Source organism: Schistocerca gregaria, chromosome 7, assembly GCF_023897955.1.
Source record: "Schistocerca gregaria isolate iqSchGreg1 chromosome 7, iqSchGreg1.2, whole genome shotgun sequence".
Lineage (NCBI taxonomy): Eukaryota > Metazoa > Arthropoda > Insecta > Orthoptera > Acrididae > Schistocerca > Schistocerca gregaria.
The window spans coordinates 138,608,658-138,632,263 of record NC_064926.1 but is presented as its reverse complement, the minus strand read 5'-3'; the positions used below and the strand labels follow the sequence as shown (position 1 = coordinate 138,632,263).

Here is a 23,606-nt window from a genome sequence, read left to right as displayed (position 1 = left end):
ATTATGTACGTGAATTGAAATTAAACTTCTAATATTTACAACTGTAATACTTACATCTGCTTTCATTAAATCCATCTTTCACACAGTAGATAGTTACTTGGCTATTACTACCAAGTATTGTCAAAAATTAAAGTAAATTATTCATTTCAATGATCCTCAGTTAAGAACAGTCAAATTATGTACAAGATTTAAAATTAAACTTCCACTATTTGCAGACTTAAGACTTACATCTGCTTTCTGTACATCCATCATACACAAAGTGGTAGTTACTTGGCTGTTACAACCAAGTATTGTCAAAAATCTAAGTATAGTAAATTTTCATTAAAATGGTCCTACTGCACTTGTTGAGAAATTTATGGATGGAATAGGAGTTGGCCACCAAAAATTCTTGTAAATTATGTTTAAATTGTGCCTTGTCTGAAAGTATTCCCTTAATGGTTCTAGTAACTTCTTGAAAATATGTGTTGCTGAATACTGGACTCCTTTCTGAGTAAGAGTAAGTGCTTTTAAATCTTTATGTGTATTGTTCTTATTCCTAGTATTGATACTGTTTAGTAAGCAATTAGTTGGAAAAAGAGATGTATTATTTACAACAAACTTCATTAAGGAGTAAATATTTTGAGAAGCTATGCTTAGTATGCCCAATTCTTTGAACAGGTTTCAACATGATGATCTTGGATTTGCACTACACATTACTCTTATTATACGCTTCTGTAGTCTAAAAATTTTTTCTCGGTTTGTGGAGTTAACCCAAAATTTCTCTGCTTGTGGGGCTACTCCAGAATATGATACCATACGACATAATGGAGTGAAAATAAACAAAATATGCCAGTTTTTTTAATATTTATATCTCCTATGTCTGACATCATTCGCATTGTAAACACAGACTTGTTTAGGCACTTTAGCAGTTTGTTAGTACATTGCTCCCAACTAAATTTATTGTCAAGTTGTAATCTCAAGAATTTTACACTCTCTACTTCTCCTATTTCCATGTCATCATATTTTATACACACACTAGAATGAAATCTCTTGGAAGTTCTGAACTGCATATTCCTCAGTACATAAATATAAACAATTCAGTAAGAGAGGCTTAACAGGATATATGATGTACAAAATACTGTTAGTTCCTAAGTTTTCTAATTAAAATGGTCATTAAAGATGTGGCCTTTTATGACTTTCATTCAAATATTAATGTACATCAAAGTCTGCAATGTGTCAATTGGAAAACAGATTGATCAGTTTCTTAAAAAAAAAAAATGTTTGTGATGATTGTTGAATTACTTTTTAAGAATTGCCAATTGCCTAACACAATCATATATAATTTCAACAAGAAATTACCAGTTTTGGTCATCAACAGCCTTCCTCAGGTCATAAGATAAAGCAGTAGTTCAGTCACAAACATATTGTTTGACAGTCTATTTGTGTGTGTGAGCTACTGCTTCAGATTTTAAGATGATCAATGAGAACTGAAATATATAATATCTTGTGAAAAGGATGTGTAATTATGCCAAACAATAAGCTATTTTTAAAAAGTGTTCAGTTTCTGTATGAAATTATATGTAACATTACCTAAATGTTTATTAGAATACAAACTTGAAAGACGGGAATGGCATTATGCAGATTTCCATCATATGTATGTAAGTTATTTGAATAGTTAACAAGTGATTAGATGCAAATTACACTTTCTTGGCAGGGAGTGTTAACAAAGGACTCAAAGTTTCCAACTGAGTAATTGTTTTGATATTTTGTAAGTTTCTGTGAAAAATTGTTAACTAGAAAAAGTAGGAACATTGATGCAAATTGATAGATTCTTAAGAAAATGTGCATTGTGCCTTGGATGTTGCACCATCACCAGTCATAAAAAGATATGTATTATATTTGAGTTTATCATTTAGTTCTAATTTTATATTTGAGACACTCAATCGCTGCTTGTTTTTCAGGCCATCATTTTTGCATTGGAAAACATACATGGAATTAGGAAACAAGAAGCTGAAAAGGTTTTTACAGAAATGACTTTGTGTAAATGGAGTTTGCAAAAGTGTTCCAAGAAGTCTAACGCAATATGAGAAGAAAGGGAAAAAATGTAAATAGCATCATCAGTCATAAATATTTGCTACACATGCAAAATGTGTGCCATGCTCATTGCTGTTGTTTTAAGTTCACCTCTCTCTTTCTACTTTGTAACATATGTATTTTTTTTTTTTTTTTACAAACATGTTAATTAATTACATGTATACTCTCTAAACTGGTACTGGTGTTGTGATGAATGTGTGTTTGAAAAGTTAATCCATTGTATTTTTATGCAACTTTTATTGTTGAATTGTTTTTTCTTTTCGTATTGAGCAAAAAAGATTTTTTTTCTTCATCTTCCATGTAATGTGATTGTGCTACAAAAGATTGATTACATGTTACCTGTATAGTTTTTAACTTTGTAAAAAACTGTCATATGCTGAACTGTTACGTTTTACTTACTGTAATGTAAACTATGATTGAGTAAATATAGATTCAGTGGTTTTTATCCTAGATTTCTTTTTAAAATTTGTGTGATAGTTTAAAATTAAATTTCTTTCAGAATTAATGATTTATTTGAGAATGCAGGCAGGAAGGTCACTGACAGAATCGGTGAAACTGAGTAGCCAAAAAATGAGGAAGAAAGAAAACCATAATCATTTTTTTCTTTTCATGTGTGTATTATAGCAGTAATAATAATAATAATAATAATAATAATAATAATAATAATGTTGTGGTCTTCAGTCCAGAGATTGGTTTGATGCAGCTCTTCATGCTAGTCTGTCCTGTGCGAGCTTCTTCATCTCCCAGTACCTACTGCAACCTACATCCTTCTGAATCTGCTTAGTGTATTCATCTCTTGGTCTCCCTCTATGATTTTTACCCTCCACACTGCTCTCCAATACTAAATTGGTAATCCCTTGGTGCCTCAGAACTTGTCCTGCCAACCAATCCCTTCTTCTAGTCAAGTTGTGCCACAAATTTCTCTTCCTGACACTTAAATCTGTACTCAAGTTAACAAATTTCTGTTCTTCAGAAAGCTTTCCTTGCCATTGCCAGTCTACATTTTATACCCTCTCCACGTTTTGCTCCCAAAATAGCAGAACTCATCTACTGCTTTAAGTGTCTCATTTTTCTAATCTAATTCCCTGAGCATCACCCAATTTAATTTGACTACATTCCATTACCCTCGTTTTGCTTTTGTTGATGTTAATCTTATATCCTCCTTTCAAGACACTGTCCATTCTGTTCAACTGCTCTTACAGGTCCTTTGCTGTCTCTAACAGAATTGCAATATCATCGACAAACCTCAAAGTTTTTATTTCTTCTCCATGGATTTTAATAACTAATTCAAATTTTTCTTTTGTTTCCTTTACTGCTTGCTCAATATACAGATTGAGTAACATCGGAGGTAGGCTACAACCCTATCTCACTCCCTTCCCAACCACTGCTTCCCTTTCATGTTCCTCGACTCTTATAACTGCCATCTGGTGTCCGTACAAGTTGTAAATAGCCATTTGGACCCCGTATCTGATCCCTGCCACCTTCAGAATTCGAAAGAGAGTATTCCAGTCAACATTGTCAAAAGCTTTCTCTAAGTCTACAAATGCTAGAAATGTAGGTTTGCCTTTCCTTAATCTATCTTCCAAGATAAGTCATACGGTCAGTATCGTGTCACGTGTTCCGACATTTCTATGGAATTCAAACTAACTTTCCTCTAGATCAGCTTCTACCAGTTTTTCCATTCATCTGTAAAGAATTCGTGTTAGTATTTTGCAGTTGTGACTTACTAAACTGATAGTTCGGTAATTTTCACATCTGTCAACACCTGCTTTCTTTGGGATTGAATAATAATAGTAATAATAATAAAAATAAAGTTGTGTGGCACACAGCCTGACAAAAATTTTTGTAATCACTTTGGTCTCATTTGTCTATTGTTGTTGTTGAAGTATCGAGAGAACTTCTCAAGTGTGCTTAAAAGGCACAGTTGATTCTTCTTTGTGGGCATCTACCTGAATTTTTGTGGGTCCATAATTGAAGACACACTTATCTGACCAGTATCCACCACACTGCGCAGAGGGTCTTCCATGTCCATATGAAATACAACAGGCATAACACCAAATTTTAGAATACAGATGCATCTGTAACCATTTTGATTACTAGCTTAAACCATTGTGAAGTGCTAGAGAGAGATGTAACTTAATTTAAGTGTACAGCATCAACTTTGATAGGATACAGTTAGTGACTGAAAGTGCAATACAATCAAGTAATAAGTGTACAACAGTGCAAATTTGGACATAGATAACACTACCAGTAACGAAGAAAAGTAGATGAAATTCAAACGAAAAAAAAAGAAGAGAATATTACTAAATGGAAAAAGCAGCTAATTTTTAATAACTCATAGACAGTTCTCTCTAGTTAAGCAAAAACGTGACTTTAATTCAGCAGAATAGAAGTGTACTACAATAAAGAAGGAATTTATTAAAATGGGGGAAATACTCTAGTACTAATGAAAGAGGAAATGTATTACACGAAGAATCCCAACAGTGCATCTGCATGTACATTCCCCTAACAACATTATTATGGTTTGCTTCTTTAGTATCACTATCATTTCCCACCTCTCCTGTGATTTTTTATGAATGGCATCATGTAGAACATCTGTCAATCAACTTTCATATGAGCTTAGTTTAGTTTTGGCATGTTCCATGGGCCATAATTATGATTTGTTACTAAGATGCTGAATGAGTTAGTTTGTAATTATAAGATGTGACTAGCACACCTGCCCCCCATCCACACACACTTAGTTTTATTATTTATTAGATTCAACAATGTAGGAAAAGATTGCTACTTACCATAAGGAAGACAAGTTAAGTTGCAGACAGGCACAATTAAAAGACACTTACATAAAGCCTTCGGCCACAACCTTCACCAATAAAAGAGACACACACACCATTCATACACACACCTCCCGCACACATGACTGCCAGCTCCAGAATCTCAGGCCATGGACCATAATTGTGATTTCTCACCAAGATGCTGAATAAATTAGTTTGTAATTATAATAGGCCACCACACACACACACACACACACACACACACACACACACACACACACACACACACACTTAGTGTGCCTATCTGCAACTTAATGTGTCTTTATGGTAAGTGGCAAACTGCCTTTTCCTACGTTGTTGATATTCCTATGTGGAGTTTCCATTGTTTTGTTTATTAGATTCTTCACATCACTGGGTTAATAGTCAAAGATTTTTGTGACAAAATACCACACTCCTTTCTGTGCAGTCCTTTTTGATTTGTAATATTATATTTATGAATGTTACTGTTGTTTCTAGATTGTGTTTGTTAATGGGAGACTTCATAAGGAAGTAAAGTATAGATGCAGATGTAAACCTTTACAACGTCCTGCAACTTTTGTATTATGAATAACAGCAGTTGTTGCTGGTGTTGTTGTTGTTGTTGTGGTCTTCAGTCCTGAGACTGGTTTGATGCAGCTCTCCATGCTACTCTATCCTGTGCAAGCTTCTTCATCTCCCAGTACCTACTGCAGCCTACATCCTTCTGAATCTGCTTAGTGTATTCATCTCTTGGTCTCCCTCTACAATTTTTACCCTACATGCTGCCCTCCAGTACCAAATTGGGTATCCCTTGATGCCTCAGAACATGTCCTACCAACCGTTCCCTTCTTCTAGTCAAGTTGTGCCACAAACTCCTCTTCTCCCCAATTCTATTCAATACCTCCTCAATAGTTGTGTGATCTACCCATCTAATCTTCAGCATTCTTCTGTAGCACCACATTTTGAAAGCTTCTATTCTCTTCTTGTCTAAACTATTTATCGTCCATATTTCACTTCCATACAAATACTTTCATAAACGACTTCCTGACACTTAAATCTATACTCGATGTTAACAAATTTCTCTTCTTCAGAAACTCTTTCCTTGCCATTGCCGGTCTATGTTTTATATCCTCTCCACTTCGACCATCATCTGTTATTTTTCTCCCCAAATAGCAAAACTCCTTTACTACTTTAAGTGTCTCATTTCCTAATGTAATTCCCTCAGCATCACCCGATTTAATTCAACTACATTCCATTATCCTCGTATTGCTTTTGTTGATGTTCATCTGATATCCTCCTTTCAAGACACTATCCATTCCGTTTCACTGCTCTTCCAAGTCCTTTGCTGTCTCTGACAGAATTACAATGTCATCAGCGAACCTCAAAGTTTTTATTTCTTCTCCATGGATTTTAATATCTACTCCGAAACGTTTCTTTTGTTTCCTTTACTGCTTGCTCAATATACAGATTGAATAGCATCAGGGAGAGGCTACAACCCTTCCCAACCACTGCTTCCCTTTCATGCCCATCGACTCTTATAACTGCCATCTGGATTCTGTACAAATTGTAAATAGCCGTTCGCTGTCTGTATTTTACCCCTGCCACCTTCAGAATTTGAAAGAGAGTATTCCAGTCAACATTGTCAAAAGCATTCTCTAAGTCTACAAATGCTAGAAATGTAGGTTTGCCTTTCCTTAATCTTTCTTCTAAGATAAGTCGTAGGGTCATATTGCCTCACGTATTTCAACATTTCTACGGACTCCAAACTGATCTTCCCCGAGGTCGGCTTCTACTAGTTTTTCCATTCGTCTGTAAAGAATTCACGTTAGTATTTTGCAGCTGTGACTTATTAAACTGATAGTTCAGTAATTTTCACATCTGCTTTCTTTGGGATTGGAATTATTATATTCTTCTTGAAGTCTGAGGGAATTTCACCTTTCTCATACATCTTGCTCACCAGATGGTAGAGTATTGTCAGGACTGACTCTCCCAAGGCTGTCAGTAGTTCTAATGGAATGTTGTCTACTCCCGGGGCCTTATGTCAACTTAAGTCTTTCATGCAAGTGGTTCTCTTTTCTCCAAAGGTCTCTTTAATTTTCCTGTAGGCAGTATCTATCTTACCCCTAATGAGATAAGCCTCTACATCCTTACATTTGTCCTCTAGCCATGCCTGCTTAGCCATTTTGCACTTCCTGCCGATCTCATTTTTGTGACGTTTGTATTCCTTTTTGCCTTCATCGTTGAGTAGAAAAGTATTCATTGCACAAAAACGTGTAATCAGAATAATTGCTGGAGCCCACCCACGGTCATCCTGCAGACATCTATTTAAGGATCTAGGGATCCTCACAGTAACCTCACAGTATATATATTCCCTTATGAAATTTGTTGATAATAATCCAACCCAATTCTAAAGTAATAGCAGTGTGCATACCTATAACACCAGGAGAAAGGATGATCTTCACTATGCAGGGTTAAATCTGACTTTGGCACAGAAAGGGGTAAATTATGCTGCCACAAAAGTCTTTGGGCACCTACCAAACAGCATCAAAAGCCTGACAGATAGCCAACTAACATTTAAAAATAAATTAAAAGAATTTCTAGATGACAACTCCTTCTACTTATTGGCTGAATTTTTAGATATAAATTAAGTAAAAAAAAAAAAAAAAAAAACTTAATCATTAGTGTCCTGCAATATTTTGTGTAATGTAATTTCTTGTACAGACATCTTTTATTAACCTGACAAGTTCCACATCATTACGAAGTGTCGTATTCATGATCTATGGAACAAGTATTAATCTAATCTAATCTAATCTAACCTGCTTCACTTACTGCATTTTTGCATTTTCTCCTTTCATCAATGAAATTCAATATTTCTTTTGACACCCAAGAATTTCTACTAGCCCTCGTCTTTTTACCTACTTGATCCTCTGCTGCTTTCACTACTTCATCCCTCAAAGCTACCCATTCTTCTTCTACTGTATTTGTTTCCCCCATTCCTGTCAATTGTTCCCTTACACTCTGCCTGAAACTCTGTACAACCTCTGGTTCTTTCAGTTTATCTAGGTCATATCTCCTTAAGTTCCTTCCTTTTTGCAGTTTCTTCAGTTTTAATCTACAGTTCATAACCAATAGATTGTGGTCAGAGTCCACATCTGCCCCTGGAAATGTCTTACAATTTAAAACCTGGTTCCTAAATCTCTGTCTTACCATTATATAATCTATCTGAAACCTTTTAGTATCTCCAGGGTTCTTCTATGTATACAACCTTCTTTTAATGATTCTTGAACCAAGTGTTAGCTATGATTAAGTTATGCTTAGTGCAAAATTCTACCAGGCGGCTTCCTCTTTCATTTCTTAGCCCCAATTCATATTCACCTACTATGTTTCCTTCTCTTCCTTTTCATACTGTCGAATTCCAGTCATCCATGACTATGAAATTTTCGTCTCCCTTCACTACCTGAACAATTTCTTTTATCTCATCATACATTTCATCTATTTCATCATCATCTGCAGAACTAGTTAGCATATAAACTTGTACTACTGTAGTAGGCGTGGGCTTCGTGTCTATCTTGGCCACAATAATGCGTTCACTATGCTGTTTGTAGTAGTTTACCCACACTACTATTTTTTTATTCATTATTAAATCTACTCCTGCATTACCCTATTTGATTTTGTATTTATAACCCTGTATTCACCTGACCAAAAGTGTTGTTCCTCCTGCCACCAAAATTCACTAATTCCCATTTTATCTAACTTTAACCTTTCCATTTCCCTTTTTAAATTTTCTAAGCTACCTGCCTGATTAAGGGATCTGACATTCCACGCTCCGATCCGTAGAACGCCAGTTTTTTTTCTCTTGATAATGACGTCCTCTTGAGTAGTCCCCGCCTGGAGATCTGAATGGGGGACTATTTTGCCTCTGGAATATTTTACCCAAGAGGACGCCATCATCATCATACAGTAAAGCTGCATGCCTTTGGCAAAAATTACGGCTGTAGTTTCCCCTTGCTTTCATCCGCTCGCAGTACCACAACAGCAAGGCCGTTTTGGTTAGTATTACAGGGCCAGATCAGTCAATCATCCAGACTGTTGCCCCTGCAACTACTGAAAAGGCTGCTGCCCCTCTTTAGAAGCCACACATTTTTCTGGCCTCTCAACAGATACCCCTCCGTTGTGGTTGCACCTATGGTACGGCTATCTGTATCGCTGAGGCACGCAAGCCTCCCCACCAACGGTAAGGTCCATGGTTCATGTGGGGGGGGGGGGGGGGGGAAGCAGATGAAAAGATCAAAAAGTTGACATATTTGGCATTATTTACTCACTAATGTCCGAGGGCATAATTTTCTATAGAAACTCTTCACTGAGGAATAAAGTGTTTGTTGCAAAGAACGTGTAACAAGGCTAATATATGGTGTCCAATCTAGATTCTTGTATGACATCACTAAAGAGTTGCACATAGCAAAAACAAGCTTTGTGATAGCATCTTTGCGTATTAATCGAAACACCCTGAGTCAAAGGTCTGATCTAGCTCTTGCTTAAATTTTGAATAAAAATAATCGGCAGTAACAGGTCACCATCATTCTGGCATCTGTCGTAATAAAGGGAGTCAGAAACTGCCAACGACCACAAAGGAATCAGCAATATCCAATGATGTAGAGATGCAGATGGTATTGGGAACCACTGTCTTAAAGGCACAATGAGCGTCTATAGGAAATATGGTCTGCAATTGAAGAAAAGTGTCATGATTATCTCTCGGTTGGCAACAGATTTTTGATCTCATGGAGAGGATTATCAAATGGATGTTGAGACTGGAAAGAAGATAAGAATTTCTGAGCCTCAATTCATACACACTCATGTTATAGGCTGTTTATAACGTGTTTGCTACACCCAGATGCATTGTATAACCTTATTTGAGGTTTAAATTAGATCCCCCCACCTTAAGTCACCTTTTGTAGCTACTGCTTAGGAGTGCACGCACTGCAGATTTGCCTCCTCTGCCACCAGTGCTATGTGGAACTGCAGTAGCAAATACATTGTTCAAGAGTCGGAAGGGAGAGTGAACTACTTGGAAAGGAAAAGGGTACGGACTTGGGAAGGTACTAGCTGGCTTACGTCATGGTCAGACAGAGATTCCAGAATAAGATATTGCATTGTAAGATACATCAGCAGCCAGGGGCGATTCTAGGAATCGGTTAAAGGGGAGCTAATTGGAGGGGGGGGGGGGGGGGGGAGGTTTGCGGGAATGGAATATCGCTTAACAAAAGGAGAGTTGCGGTCCTCTACTGACAAACTGGTAAAATTTGGTGTTGCTTAAAGTAGATTTTGGTAACTGTTTTGGAGTTCAGGGTAAAAATTGTGTATTAATAAATAATATGACACCAGTTTTAAGTTAAATGATATTTATTGGTTTAGATAGTAAGCTATTTGTTACTCTTATTCTTTTTTTTAAATGTGTTTACAATATTTTGCAACCTGTATAGCTACATAACTATATAAAAAAATTGAATCTGTTGGAGTAATATATTCACTGATTTCTGAAGTCATTTTATCCAGTGTAATATGTCACTCCATTGGGGGGGGGGGCTATTGCCCCCCCCCCCCCCCCTGCCACCACCCCTGTCAGCAGCCGATATAGACTCAGATCATAACTTAGACTGGCTGACAAAAAATGTGAAGTACCCAGAAGGGGAGGATGAAACAAAATGAAGGATCGTGGATCTACTAGAGTACTGCTTTGTAGTATGGAATCCTTACCAGATAGAATTGAAGGTGGACAGAGAAAAAGTTCAAAGAAGGCCTGTTCATTATGTATTATCGTGAAGTCAGGAATAGAGCATCATAGATGTAATACACAAGTTGGGATGGGATTCATTAAAACAAGGGTGTTCTTTGTTGTGGCAAGATCTTTCCATGAAATTTCAACCTCCAAATTTCTCTCATGAATGTGAAAATATTTCGTTGACACCCGTAGTGATAAATGATCATCGCAATAAATCAGAGCTCGCACAGAAAGATATAATTGTTTATTTTTCCCATGTACCGTTTGAGAGTGGAATGGTAAAGAAATTGTGTTAAAGTGGTTCAATGAACCCTCTGCAAAGCACTTAATGTGAACTGCAGAAGAATAGTCATGTAAATGTAGAAGATAAGAGGGTATGCGATGTTATTTAAGTGATTAGAAAATTGATTCCAGTTTACAAATAACTTGGCAGGTTGAGGCTAGTATGACTTTGCACCCCCTCTATCGGGAAGCACGCATGATTTGGTTGGGAAGGGTGTCATAAAGCTCGCCCTAAGCAAGCTGGACTACAACTGTTGTAACTCGTCCTGATATCCTGGATACTGGCACTGGGACATAGTTGATGACTGAGCTGGATCCACACAAGTTCTGTTGAGGGCAGATTTAGGGATCTTGCTTGCCATGGGAGTACCCCGACAGCATGCAGACAGTTTGTAGAGAGGGGCCCCGTGTGTGTGTAAACGAGCATTGTCATGTTGAAAAATGGCACTACAGCATTGTAGCATGTGAGGTAAGACATGAGGATGCAGGAAATCTGTGATCTACCGTTCTGCTGTCAGAGTTCCCTCAATCATTATCAGCCATGTCCTGAATTTATAACCAATGGCTCTCTACACCACGACTCCAAGTGAACACTGCTCTGGCACTCCAAAACACTGAAAGAAGGGACCTTTCCCATGCCACCACCATACTTGCTGACGATGGTCATCCATGGTGGTGGAGAACTGCAATTCATCGCTGAATGTGATGTGAAGCATTTTATCAGTTGTCCAAACACAGTCACTTGTATTTTGCTGTGTATGGCAGCCTGTGCATGTGAAAGCGAGTCCCTAATCTGGTTGCTGCTTGTGTCTGACTAATGATGTGAGATGACAGAATATTGTGGGTACCGAATTACTTGTTCTTGGATGAAACATACAGATGTGAAAGGGTTACAATGTGCTTAGCGCACAATGCCACGATCCTTTCTTGTGGGCAGGCATGGTTGATCAGAATCTGCACAATTAGTATGCCTCCTCTCACATTCCTATGCAGTCCAACATTGGGCCACTTAACGTCCAAATGCCCACAAAGTTAGATATTACATGATTCGGCCAGCCAGGAAAAAGGAGCCCCACAATGACTCCCCTTTCAAATACTATCAGGTGCTTATCAGTCTCAAACAAATATGTGGCATCTCCATGTTCTTCGCAGTGGTTAACTACATGTGATGGTGTTCTCGCCCCTTATATACCCTACTCGTCCTGGTAACAATGTTAAATATGGTGGCTGTTCTACCTGTCACAGAGAATTGCAACTGTAATCATTTACATCCTCACCATTGGTGTGCATGTGTATGAAGTTACATTGACATGTGACAATGTCTTCCAGGTGTTTCACTTTTTAATCAGGCAGTATCAATGCATAAAGAAGTGAGAACCTCAATAACTGAAGAATAATGATGTGCATTTGAAGATTTTTTTAAGCTGTAGGTACTGTGAGAACGAAGTCTTTCGCAACAACAGTCATATGTGAAACATTCTCAGTTTTCTTGCTGTGTCAATTCGGAATAGAATCTCGAGCTTTCGATTACAGCCTCCATTGTCATCGTCAGGAGCAACTGTCTGTCTTCACTGCTGCTGTGGTGGCTTTATATAGCCTGTGGACTTACATAACCCGTGGACGGCTTCTGGTTGGTTGGCTTGTGATTGGTCGGTGATTACATACTGCTTTCGCAGGTGGTGTCATTGTCCGTGCTGTCGTGCCACCGCTTCCATGAGGAGAAAATCACTGTGAGGAATGTCTCTGCTGCTTATCTGCATCGAGCGCTCGTTTCCATACACCATTCACCTGATACCCGCTATCACGGAAAGTTCTTCTCGCTCATTCTTATTCCAACTGCCTCCTTAATAGCAGGATCCCAGTATGTGGAGACATGGGGCAAAGTTTTTGTTTTATCGAACAGTATTTTTATGTTTGTTAGTGGGGCTGTGCTCCACAATTGCTGGTTTCTCTAGTTCTCTATTTTTAAAATGCTATTGGTCTTCTGCACAGCAGTTGGATATGGTATGAATGGTCTGACCTCTATAATTGCTTCCACACTCACAGGGGATATTATAAATTCCAGGGACCCTGAGGCCAAGACTGTCCTTAATGGCTGCATCATCTCCTTCATTTTCTTAGGAGGACAAAAAAATTGGTGTTATACCCCATCTACCCAGGACTCTTCCTATTTTACTGGATATAGTGCCATAAAAAGGAAGACCCGCAATCGTTGGTTCATCCTGCGAGTGTACAGTATTTGCACATTTCCTCTTCTTGGAAAATGCTGCCTTTATATCGCATGCACCATAGCCATTCTTTTGAAACGTGTACTTCAGATGGCTAATTTCGGACTTCAAGTGGTCCTCATGAGAGACAGTTTTTGCATGATATACCAACGTGTTCAAAATGGATCTTTTCTGAATGGGATGATGGAAACTCTGTGCATTAAGATATAAATCTATGTGCATCGGCTTGTTGTGCACAGAGTGGCCGAGATGCCCATCCGCCTGTCGTCATACTAAAACATCTAAGAATTGCAACCTTCCTTCCTTCTCCATCTCGACAGTGAACTGGGTGTTCAGATGTATGCTGTTCATGTGTTCCATGAATCATTCGCTTCTTTGCCATGTGGCCAGACCATAAATGTATCATCAACATAATTATAAAATAAGAATGGATAGAGAGGAGCCAAATTTAGTGCATCTTCCTCAAAATTCTCCATAAAAAAGTTAGCCAATGATGGAGACAACGGAGAGCCCATCAACATACCGTCCATCATTTCATAAAATTTACTACACTGCAAGAAGTAGGTGGTTGTCATCACATGCCGGAACAACTTTATAGTTTCAGGAGGAAAAAGATCTTCCAGCATTTTCAAAGTGTGCTCCACAGGAACTTTTGTGTACAGTGACTGACTAAAATGTCATTTGGACCAACTCTTAATCTGTTTGATTTTCTCAATGAACATTCAGGAGTTTTTGGTGTGCTGTTCACAACAGTCAGACTATTCATACACTTTTCGACCCCTGTGCAGAACACCAACTGCATATTAAAAATAGAGGACTAGAGAAATCGGCAATTGCGGAGCACAGCCTCACTAACAAACATAAAATACTGTTTGATGAAACAAAAATTTTGTCCCATGCATTCTGTTAGTAAAGAGGCTGTTGAAATAAGAATGAGTGAGAAGATCTTCAACCGTGATAGCAGATATTATCTGAGTGGTGTATGGAAACAGACGCTCAATGCAGAGAAGCAGCAGAAACATTCCTTGCAGTTTTTACGTTTCCACGGAAGAGGTGACACCACCAGTGCAGACATAGACACAATCTGTGGCAGCAGTACGTAATTGCTGACCAATCACAAGATGACCAATCAGAAGCCATCCATGAGCTATATAAAGCTACTACAGCAGCAGTGAAGATAGCAGTTGCTCCTGACGATGATGATGGAGGCTATCGTCGAAAACTCGAGATTTTTTTCCGAATTGACGCGGCAAGAAATCCGAGAATGTTTTACATACGGTAGATATTGTGTTGTTGAGTACCACAGTGAGCAGTTTAGCTGATGGAGAACAAACACGTAAGTTGGGCAGATATTGAAAGTAACTGCAAAGAAACCTCAGATATAGGAGAAGTAAATCAGTTGATCAGCAAAAGAAGGAAGCACAAAAAAGGCCAGGAAAAGATGAAACACAGTATATCAGGAATTAAATTAATGGGATATGCAGGATAGCAAATCTAATGGCTACAGGAAAAAATGAGGGAACTGAAAAGGAAATGGTCATCACAAGGACATCTACAGCAAGTAGGAAAGTGAAAACAACTGTCAATGAAATTAAAAGTAAATTCATCAACACTAAGATGTGAAAGGAGTTCCTCTGTCTAATGCTGAGGTGAAAGCGAATAGGTGAAAAGAGTATGCTGAAGGGCTATACAAGAGGGAGGAACTGTGTGTAGAAGTTGTAGTTCTTATAGGAGACATAAAGGGATCCAGAGCACAGAGCAAGGTGAAATTACGTGTTCTTATGTTGTTCTTTTTTCTGATCTCTTTCCATTAGTAGGGCATATACCATAGTTATATGAAATCCTAAATTCTTATTCGTGCAGGAGTCCACTAACAATTATTTACAGTACAGTTAGTACAGTTTACCAATTTTTCACGATAATAGTACATTTGGTTCATTTGGAAACATTCTATTTAAAGAAATATTCATAATTTATGATAACTGTGCTCACCAAAATCCCATCTGCTAAAAATGGTTTGTTTCTAGATTGACATATCTTATATTAAAATACACATTTTTCTTTCAAAGAAACATTTTATTTTTTCTGAAACCTTTGTATTTCAAAAGGTATTTGTATTCAAACTTTTCATGTTCCAGATTGTTCCAATCTGCAGGGTGTCCCAAAAGTTGGTACTGGGCAAAATGTCACAACAACAGTAAGAGGCAGGGATGGGATGGATGTGGATATAAGCAAATGAGGTGGGGAGGAAGCTTTTTAGTTGGCATCTATCTTGGTATCTGCCATATGGAATTCAGCTCATCTTTTCAGTGGAAAGTTGGTCATGTGATACGCTTATAAGGGTAGAATTTGATGGGAAAAATAATGGTGAAGCCCATTTTTTAGTATCTCTAACAGGTAAAAAATTATGTGTAATCTTTTATAACATGTGTAATTCATCATGAATTATGGCACCAGTAGCACACGATACATTGCAAAACATTACAGAATGTGTTCCACATGCTGTCTGTGTATCTGATGCCACTTCCGTATCCAATGGAGCAAGTTTTCGTAGATCCAACAAACGCAGCAGGTGTGACAGTATCACATGCCTCGGTAATCTGCTGTTCCAGGTGTTGCACATCACATAAGAAATGCAGTCCCCAAGTGATACAGCATACTATCACTTTACCACACTCTTGAACCCTACAGGGAGATACTTACCTTGGGTTGTTCCATGACCAATGTTGCAGGTTGTGCATTGTTGATTTGCTCACTGATATAAAAATTTACCTCAATACTTAAGAGTATCTTGTAAGCAATATCATGATTGGTGGCATTTTGTGCTAAAACCCAGTGACAAAACCGCATCCTCCGGTCAGGGTTGCCTTCTGCCAGATGTTGTTGGAGTTGCATTTTGGATGGATGTCTTTTCTGAGACTATTGGATTTAATGGCTATGGCTCCAAGGAATGTCATGGTATTGGATGAGTCACCTGATGTCTTGGATGGGACTCGTGCACACTGCTGCTAACAATGCTGTGGTCATAGCCTCATCAGTTGCTGCGTGGGGATTACCAGTAAAGGACTGATCCCATTTCTTGAAACTTTCTGAGCAACTTCCTTGACAGGTTCCCTGCAAAGGTGTTGCTGGTTGTAGAACCTGGTAATTGCCGTTCACTGCCTATCCGGTTGATTTCAGTCCTCTCTTCTTTGGTCAGTGACATGTGGTCCTTCACATTAACGGCACACCTGTAATGACAGGAAAAAAGTGTGATCAGGTTTGAGCAAGCTGCATGACGAGTTATAAATGTTATAACAAATGACGTGTAACTTTTTAGCTATTGAAGATATTGCAAAATGGACTTATCCATCGTGTTTCTTCTCATATTCTACTCTTAAAATGTGTGATACATGACCCTCCTCCCATTGAAGAAACGTGAGCTGAATCCAATATGGAGGATACTAAGATGGCAAATGGCTGTCTGTGGTTGTCCAAAAAGATTCCCCCACCCCGTTTGCTTTTATCCACATCTAACTTGTCCCTGTTTCTTTTTCTGCTATATTTATTCTAGGCCTGACTTTTGAGACACTCTGTACAAATGATATTCCTTCCAAAATTTAGTTCCTTAGTCTTGTGGCTCAATTCTCTGTTTCCAAAAATGTGCATTGTTATCATCCTCAGTCTAAAGGCTCCAGTTTGCTCCATACTGCACTGACCTCTCTTAGCAACTACTGCAACCTATATCCATTTGAACTTTCTTACTGTATTCGTCTCTTAGTCTCCCCATACAGATTTTACCTCCCATACTTCCCTCCAATACTAAATTGATGATCCCTTGATGTCTCAGAATGTGTCCTATCGACTGACCCCTTCTTTTAGCCGTCCTGTGCCACAAATTTCTTTTCTCCCCAATTCCATTCAGTACCTCCTCAGTAGAAACATGATGTACCCGACTAATCTTCAGCATTCTTCTGTAGCACCACATTTCAAAAGCTTCTCTACTTTTCTTCTCTTATCTTTTGATCACCCATGTTTCACTTATGTACAAGACTACACTAAGACAAATATCTCCAGAAAAGTGTTCCAGCACTTAAAGCTGCGCGGGATTAGCCGAGTGGTCTAAGGCGCTACAGTCAGGGACTATGTGGCTGGTCCCAACAGAGGTTCGAGTCCTCCCTCGGGCATGGGTATTTTTGTTTGTCCTTAGGATAATTTAGGTTAAGTGGTGTGTAAGCTTAGGGACTGATGACCTTAGCAGTTAAGTCCCATAAGATTTCACACACATTTGAACATTTTTCTAACACTTAAATCCTATGCTAGTATTGGAACAAAAAAGAATGTTCCAATAATATGATCCTTTGAGGATAATGTTTTGAAATTTAGATTTCCTAAAACATTATTTTAAAGATTTCCTGCAGATTTTAAAAGTGTGAGTGCAGTATTCGTTCTGACAAAAAGTAAATTTCTGTCATACCACATCTCAAAATTTGCAATTCTGATTTTTTTTCTGCAAAGGCACCAGTATAGATTACTGGTGTGTACTGTTGCAAAGCAAGCATTGCTTGAAACTGTATTTTATGTTTACAAATTTCCCTTTTTCAGGCTCACTTTTCATGCCTTTGCCAGTATACATTTTGTATCCTCTCTACTTTGGCCATTAGTTATTTTACTGCCCAAATAGCAAAAACCCATCTACTGTTTTAGTGTCTCATTTCCTAATCTAATTCCCTCAGCATTGCCTGATTTAATTTGATTACATTCCATTACCCTTGTTTTGCTTTTGTTGACTTTCATCTTATATCTGCCTTTTAGAACACTGTCCATTCTGTTCAGCTGCTCTTCCAAGTCCTTTGCTGTCTCTGATAGAACTAAAATTCCATCAGTAAACCTCAAAGTTTTTATACCTTCTCCCTGAACGTTAATTCCTTCTACAAATCTTTCTTTGGTTTCGTTTACTGGTAGCTCAATGTACAGACTGAAAAAATTAGTATGCCCAACAGCAGACATCGTGATGGAAGCAAATGAGCTGGTGTTGGTAGTGCAGCAGGATAATGTGGAAACCTGCCTTGGAAGGTGTATGCAATGTGTAATATGGACAGATGTGCTGGTGGAGGTGTTTACCTGTGGGCAGCAGTAGGCTGGATGGGCCATTGCTTACTCAAGAGTTCAACCTCTGTGGATCTTACTTAGGTATCATGCTACATGCTGTGCAGAGGTCTTAACCATTAGCTGTCCATACCAGCTGCAACTGAGCTTTTCCTGTGCTCCTCTATGTGGGTTTGGTCTCTCTGCTTCATGTAGATTGACTCATGTGGCGAGTTCATTTCCTCTCATGAGGTTCTGTTCTCTGGCTATTATGGAGCCAGCCTTGGCCTGTGAAGTATCTGCACTGACCACAGGGGGATGGGGTGGGGGGCAACGCTGTTCTGCTTTCTGCACCACCCCTGGCATCATTTGCTGGTTTTGATGAGTTGACAGAAAGATGGAGAATTACTTGTACAACTTCTTGCTACTCTGCCAGGCAAGGTTTCTCAATCCAGTTGATAAGGTTGCCTTGTTGATGGCCAGCAGCACTGGTCTTCATGAAGTTGTCCAAATTCTGAATCCCTCCACTAAGCCAGGCAGACTTCTCTGTAATGAACTTAGTCAGTTGCTTACTCAGTATTTTGGACATCAAGTACATGGTGGCAGCATTTTTGCAGTTTAACCAACACCGCAAGTTCTCTTGGCAGCTGTATGTGGCCTGGCTTGCCAATATGCAAGGCCTCTCACACAAGTGTCTTTTTGAATGTCCCAAATGTGCTGCCTCTTATGAAGACTCACTAATTTGAGATGTAGTTGTTAGGTTGGCTCCTGATCATGAGGTTGAGAGTGGGGCACTAACCTTTTCTGGCCTTCTTTAGCCGACGTTGCCCAAATGGTGGAATTGTGTGAGCTTATGGCAAGGCAAGAGACATTCTTTCTGATAATTGACAGCTGGTTCAATTAGGTGTGCATGGTAAACAGACCCCCAGTGCTCCGTGCGATACCCCAGAGGGCCTCGCCTCCCGCTGAGTCACCATGTGTTGGTGTATTGTTGCCATTGACGATTCTGATGCAATGGTATAGTGGCATTGCTTGTCCTGGCCTGTGTCGAGTACAGTGGGTTCATTCTGGTCACAGGATTGTAATTCTCGCCAGAGCAATTTTTCAGGGCCCCTGCGTTGTTCATCTTCTGATCATTGGGCATGCCCCAATTTTCATTTTTTGCATGTTTACCATGACTTCCACAAGTGCAGAACATGTGTAGAGTATGCTGGTGGATATGTCATTTGGCAGCTGTTTGTAACAGTCGAATGAGCCTGGAGTCAGTCATTGGAAATCCTGGTGTTTTTAACTTGACCTTGGGGCTTCCTGTGACACCCTGCACTTGCTGCCCAGGCAGCAGTGGATGGGCGGTAGACATGGGAGTGACGGTCAGCCTAATTAACTTCAATATGTTCAGGATCTTGGTGTGCCTGGAGTTGCAACAGCAGCTCAGTCAGGTTGTGTCTTATAGTAAACAGTTTATTCCTTGGGGGGGGGGGGGGGGGGCGCAATTCTCCATCAAAGCATATTGTAAAAACATGAAATCACAACTTACTTTGTTTGTGGTACTGATGCACCATTGGTGCAAAAATATTTTGGATAGATGTCTTTTCTGTTTTTGATTTCCAGATCATTGAAATAGACCATTTAGTGCCTCAATCCATTCTTTTTCATGATTGGAACGCATTGCTGCTGTCCTACTGGCCTCTGAAAATTAGTGCCAGACCAGGATTCTAACCCAAATTTTAGCTTATCGCAAATGGTCACCTTACCATTTGGCTATCCATGCATGACTCATGGCCAGACGCAAACTTCCATATGGCGTCAACCATACATGCATCTCCAAAGGAACTTTGCGTTGTAAACAGAATAACACAGGCACTGCAATATCATAACTCTCTGTTGCATCAGTTACCTTGATGATCTCTGTGGTATCATTTAGAAAACCTTCATTCAGTGTTCCAACACCTTCTTGAGAGTGACCTCCATTGAAAGTATGAAAAGTGCAATTTTTACTCCCATTTTTTGGGTCATGTGCCTAGTAAAGATGGTCTCATCCCACTGATGACCACATCAAGGCTGTCAACCTACTGGTGCCCAAGAATCTGAAGCAGCTCCATTCCTTTTTAGGGAAGGCTTGCTCAGTTCATTCCCCAGGCCATGCCTATCTGCCACCCTCTCAATCAGCTTCATCAGATGGGCATTAAGTTTGTCTAGTGTGTTGAATATCAACAAGCTTGCCAGTCTCTCGAACAGTGCTTGTGCTCTGCTCCCTTTCATGTTTCCTTTACACCAAGTAAACTTTTAACCCTGCTCTGTGACACTCCAAATTGGAATTGGTGCTGCCCTGTTCCACCAGAACCTGGGTGGAATCGAACAGCCCATTACTAATGTGTCAAAGGCACTTTCTGCTGCACAGTGTAATTATTCACAGTTGGAAAAGGAGTTCTAGCAATTACTTTTGGAGTTAAAAAGTTCTACATGTTCCTGTATGGTCCAAGATTCCCCCTCATCTCTGACAACAGTTTGTTTGTTTCCTTTTTGGCCCTTGTTCCACACTGATGGATAGGACTATGCACTGGTTGCAGCAATGGTCCCTTTTTCTTAGTAACAATTATGACATTCGTTACCACTCCACTGCCAGCATGCCAATGCTGATGCACTAACATGGCTGCCAGGGGACCCAGTCTAGATTTTGGTTGGCAGGAGGTTCTGTGTTCAGGTTGGATGACACCTTGCAGCAAACCTTGTCAGATTTTTTTGTTTACGCCACACAAAGTTACAACTGCCGCTGTCACCTTTCCACTTGTCTGGAAGATTGTTTCTTTGGGTCTGGATCAGGCTACGTGATCAGCTCAGTGTATCCAGGAGGTCCTCATGCTTGCCATGGAGGAGCAATGCTGTCGTGTCATTGTTCCCCCAGCTTTGTGTTTTCACATACCACAGTTGCTGCATGCATCACACTGGGTTGTGACTCACATGAAGGCATTGGCGTGAACCACATCTGCTTGCTGGCAGTTGATCATAACATAGAATATCTGATGCATTCTTAAAGGGGCTTGTACACATCAGGCTGCACTGCTACACCAGTTCTCTCTTTGGCGATTTCTGGAGCACCCTAGGGATGAGGTAATCATTGATTTCACTGGTCCCATGTGGTTATTTGTTTATGCATTGTCCGATTTCCCGTATGTAGCCAACCTGTTCTCCACATAATTGATTTCCATGGTTCTGGCATTGTGTCTGAGAGCAGTTAGTAATATGTGTCAAAGTAGTTTGAGGACTTTTGCATTTGCAGTGGCATCCAGCATCTGACAACCAATCAGTTTCACCTGACTATTAACTCGGATGAGTAACACTTCATACATACATTTAAGATCCAAATGAAGAAGTCTGACTATGCCACTTTCTGTGATGATGTGTTGTCGAGGCTTCTTTATACATACAGGGCAACAGTGGTGAATGGGTGCAGTCCGTCAGAATGTTTGCATTGTGCCACCTGCCGGATCTTCTGAATTTGCTGCATCCTGTGCTGAATGTCACAGGCCACCATGGATGATCACATTTTCTTCTCAGGGTTGCCTTTGGGGCCAAGTTCTTCAGCCGGTGGCAGGGATGGCTGCCAAATGTCATGGTGGGCCAAAAAGTTCGACAGTTGTTGGTGATGGATGCTGGTAGGGAGCAACTGGCCCATCATGTAAATCAGTTACGCTTGTTCCCTTCTGGGGCATCACCTCTGAGACGTGCTGGCCTGCCGGGCAGCCGGTTAGTTCATGATGTTGTCTCATGTAAGGGCTCCCACGTGCAGTGGAATGCTTCCCCAATTCCAACTCCCTTCATGCACTGCGCTGTCCTCTCACTGCCTGCAGCAGTGGCTCCAATGAAGCCAGCACCTGCACCTACCACTGTGGTGCCCAAGAACTTTGATCAACCTTCCTCCTCTCCCCTCATTGATGAGATGCCATCGCCCCCACTGCCACTGGTTGACCCCCCACTGCTGCAGTCTTTGTGCTCTTCTGATGGAACTGGTGGCATCTTCGTTGCCTCCTTTGATGGTTGGTCTGTTATATGTTTCTCCAGGGGCTTCTCCTGTTTTGTGCCAGAGGTTAGGTCACGACCCAAGTGTGGTTGCATCCAGCCTTACTTGGCCTTTTCAGGGGTCAGTGATTTAGTATACCCACCAGTTGACATTATGATTGGAGGCAGGCAAGTGCCGACCTCGTAGTGAAGCGGTATTGTTGTGCTTGTGTATATACAAAATGTATGGTAACATTGGAGATGAGCTACAAGTCTGCCTTAATCCCTTCTCATGCCCATTGACTCCTATAACTGCTGTATGGTTTCTGTACAAATTCTAAATAATCATTTGCTCTCTGTATATTATTCCTGCTACCATCAGAATTTCAGAGTATGTTGCAGTTAACAATTTCAAATGCTTTCTCTAAGTCTAGAGATGTTATAAATGTAGGTTTGTCTTTCAATAACCTAGTATCTAATAGATATCACAGTGTCAATACTTCCTCATGTGTTATAGCATTTCTTCGAAATCCAATTTGATCTTCACTGAGGTCAGCTTCTATCAGTTTTTCCATCCTTCTTATGCAGCCATGACTTACTACATTTATAGTTGGGTGATATTGACACCTATCACAACTTCCTTTCGTAAGATTTGGAAATATTTTGTTGTTCTTGAAATTTGATGGTGTATCACCTTTCTCAGGCATCTTGCTTGTGAAATGTAACAACTCATTTTTCATACGACTTTGGAACTAATTTAGATTGCATGATTATTTGTTATGCCATTGAGTAGGATCTACAAAAGTGATTTTGTCTTTTGAGCTCTGTAACGTAACTTTCAACAACTTCATGTCAAAGTACTCACAAATTTTACGTCCGTCCATTGGTAAGAACGTGTATTATAAATTTGTATAGTTGAAGTTAGGGGTTTTCGTTTATGAACAATCGAGTAATAAAAGAGGTACCAGATATACTGTAATTATTATGTTTAAAACCTGTAAAACTCTGTTTATCATAGTGTCAGCTTGCTGTGCTTTGGCTAATATAACATCATGTAATTACCTCGTAATTCCTGTAATTCACAAAATGAAACCAGATTAACATTGTAAATAACGCTGTTACTTAGGCTACTGGATTGTATATAGAAATTATGTTCACACTAACAAATTAAGTACTCATATTTGAATCAGGAAACATGGTGGGAATGCTCAGGATAATGTACGAGGGTAAGTCAATTATTATCTGCAGTTTAGTTGTACAGGGCAAGTCAAAAGTCCTTAGACATCTTCATAAGTTGGAAGATCAAAAGGAAAATTGAAATGTGATGATGAGAACATAGGTTTGACGTGAGGCCGCAACTTTTGGAGTGAATGTCATTCATGGCCGCCA

General features: G+C 39.5%; 1 protein-coding gene across 1 annotated transcript in view; it reads left to right on the top strand.

Annotated features, from left to right (window-relative positions):
• LOC126282206 (uncharacterized) overlaps positions 1-2,525 on the top strand; it is a 129,041-nt gene extending 126,516 nt beyond the window's left edge. The window contains exon 8 of the mRNA XM_049981752.1: positions 1,941-2,525. Coding sequence (XP_049837709.1) covers positions 1,941-2,066 — 126 coding nt within the window. The 3' untranslated portion in view covers positions 2,067-2,525. The remainder of the gene's footprint in view (positions 1-1,940) is intronic.
• The last annotated feature ends 21,081 nt before the right edge of the window (positions 2,526-23,606 follow it).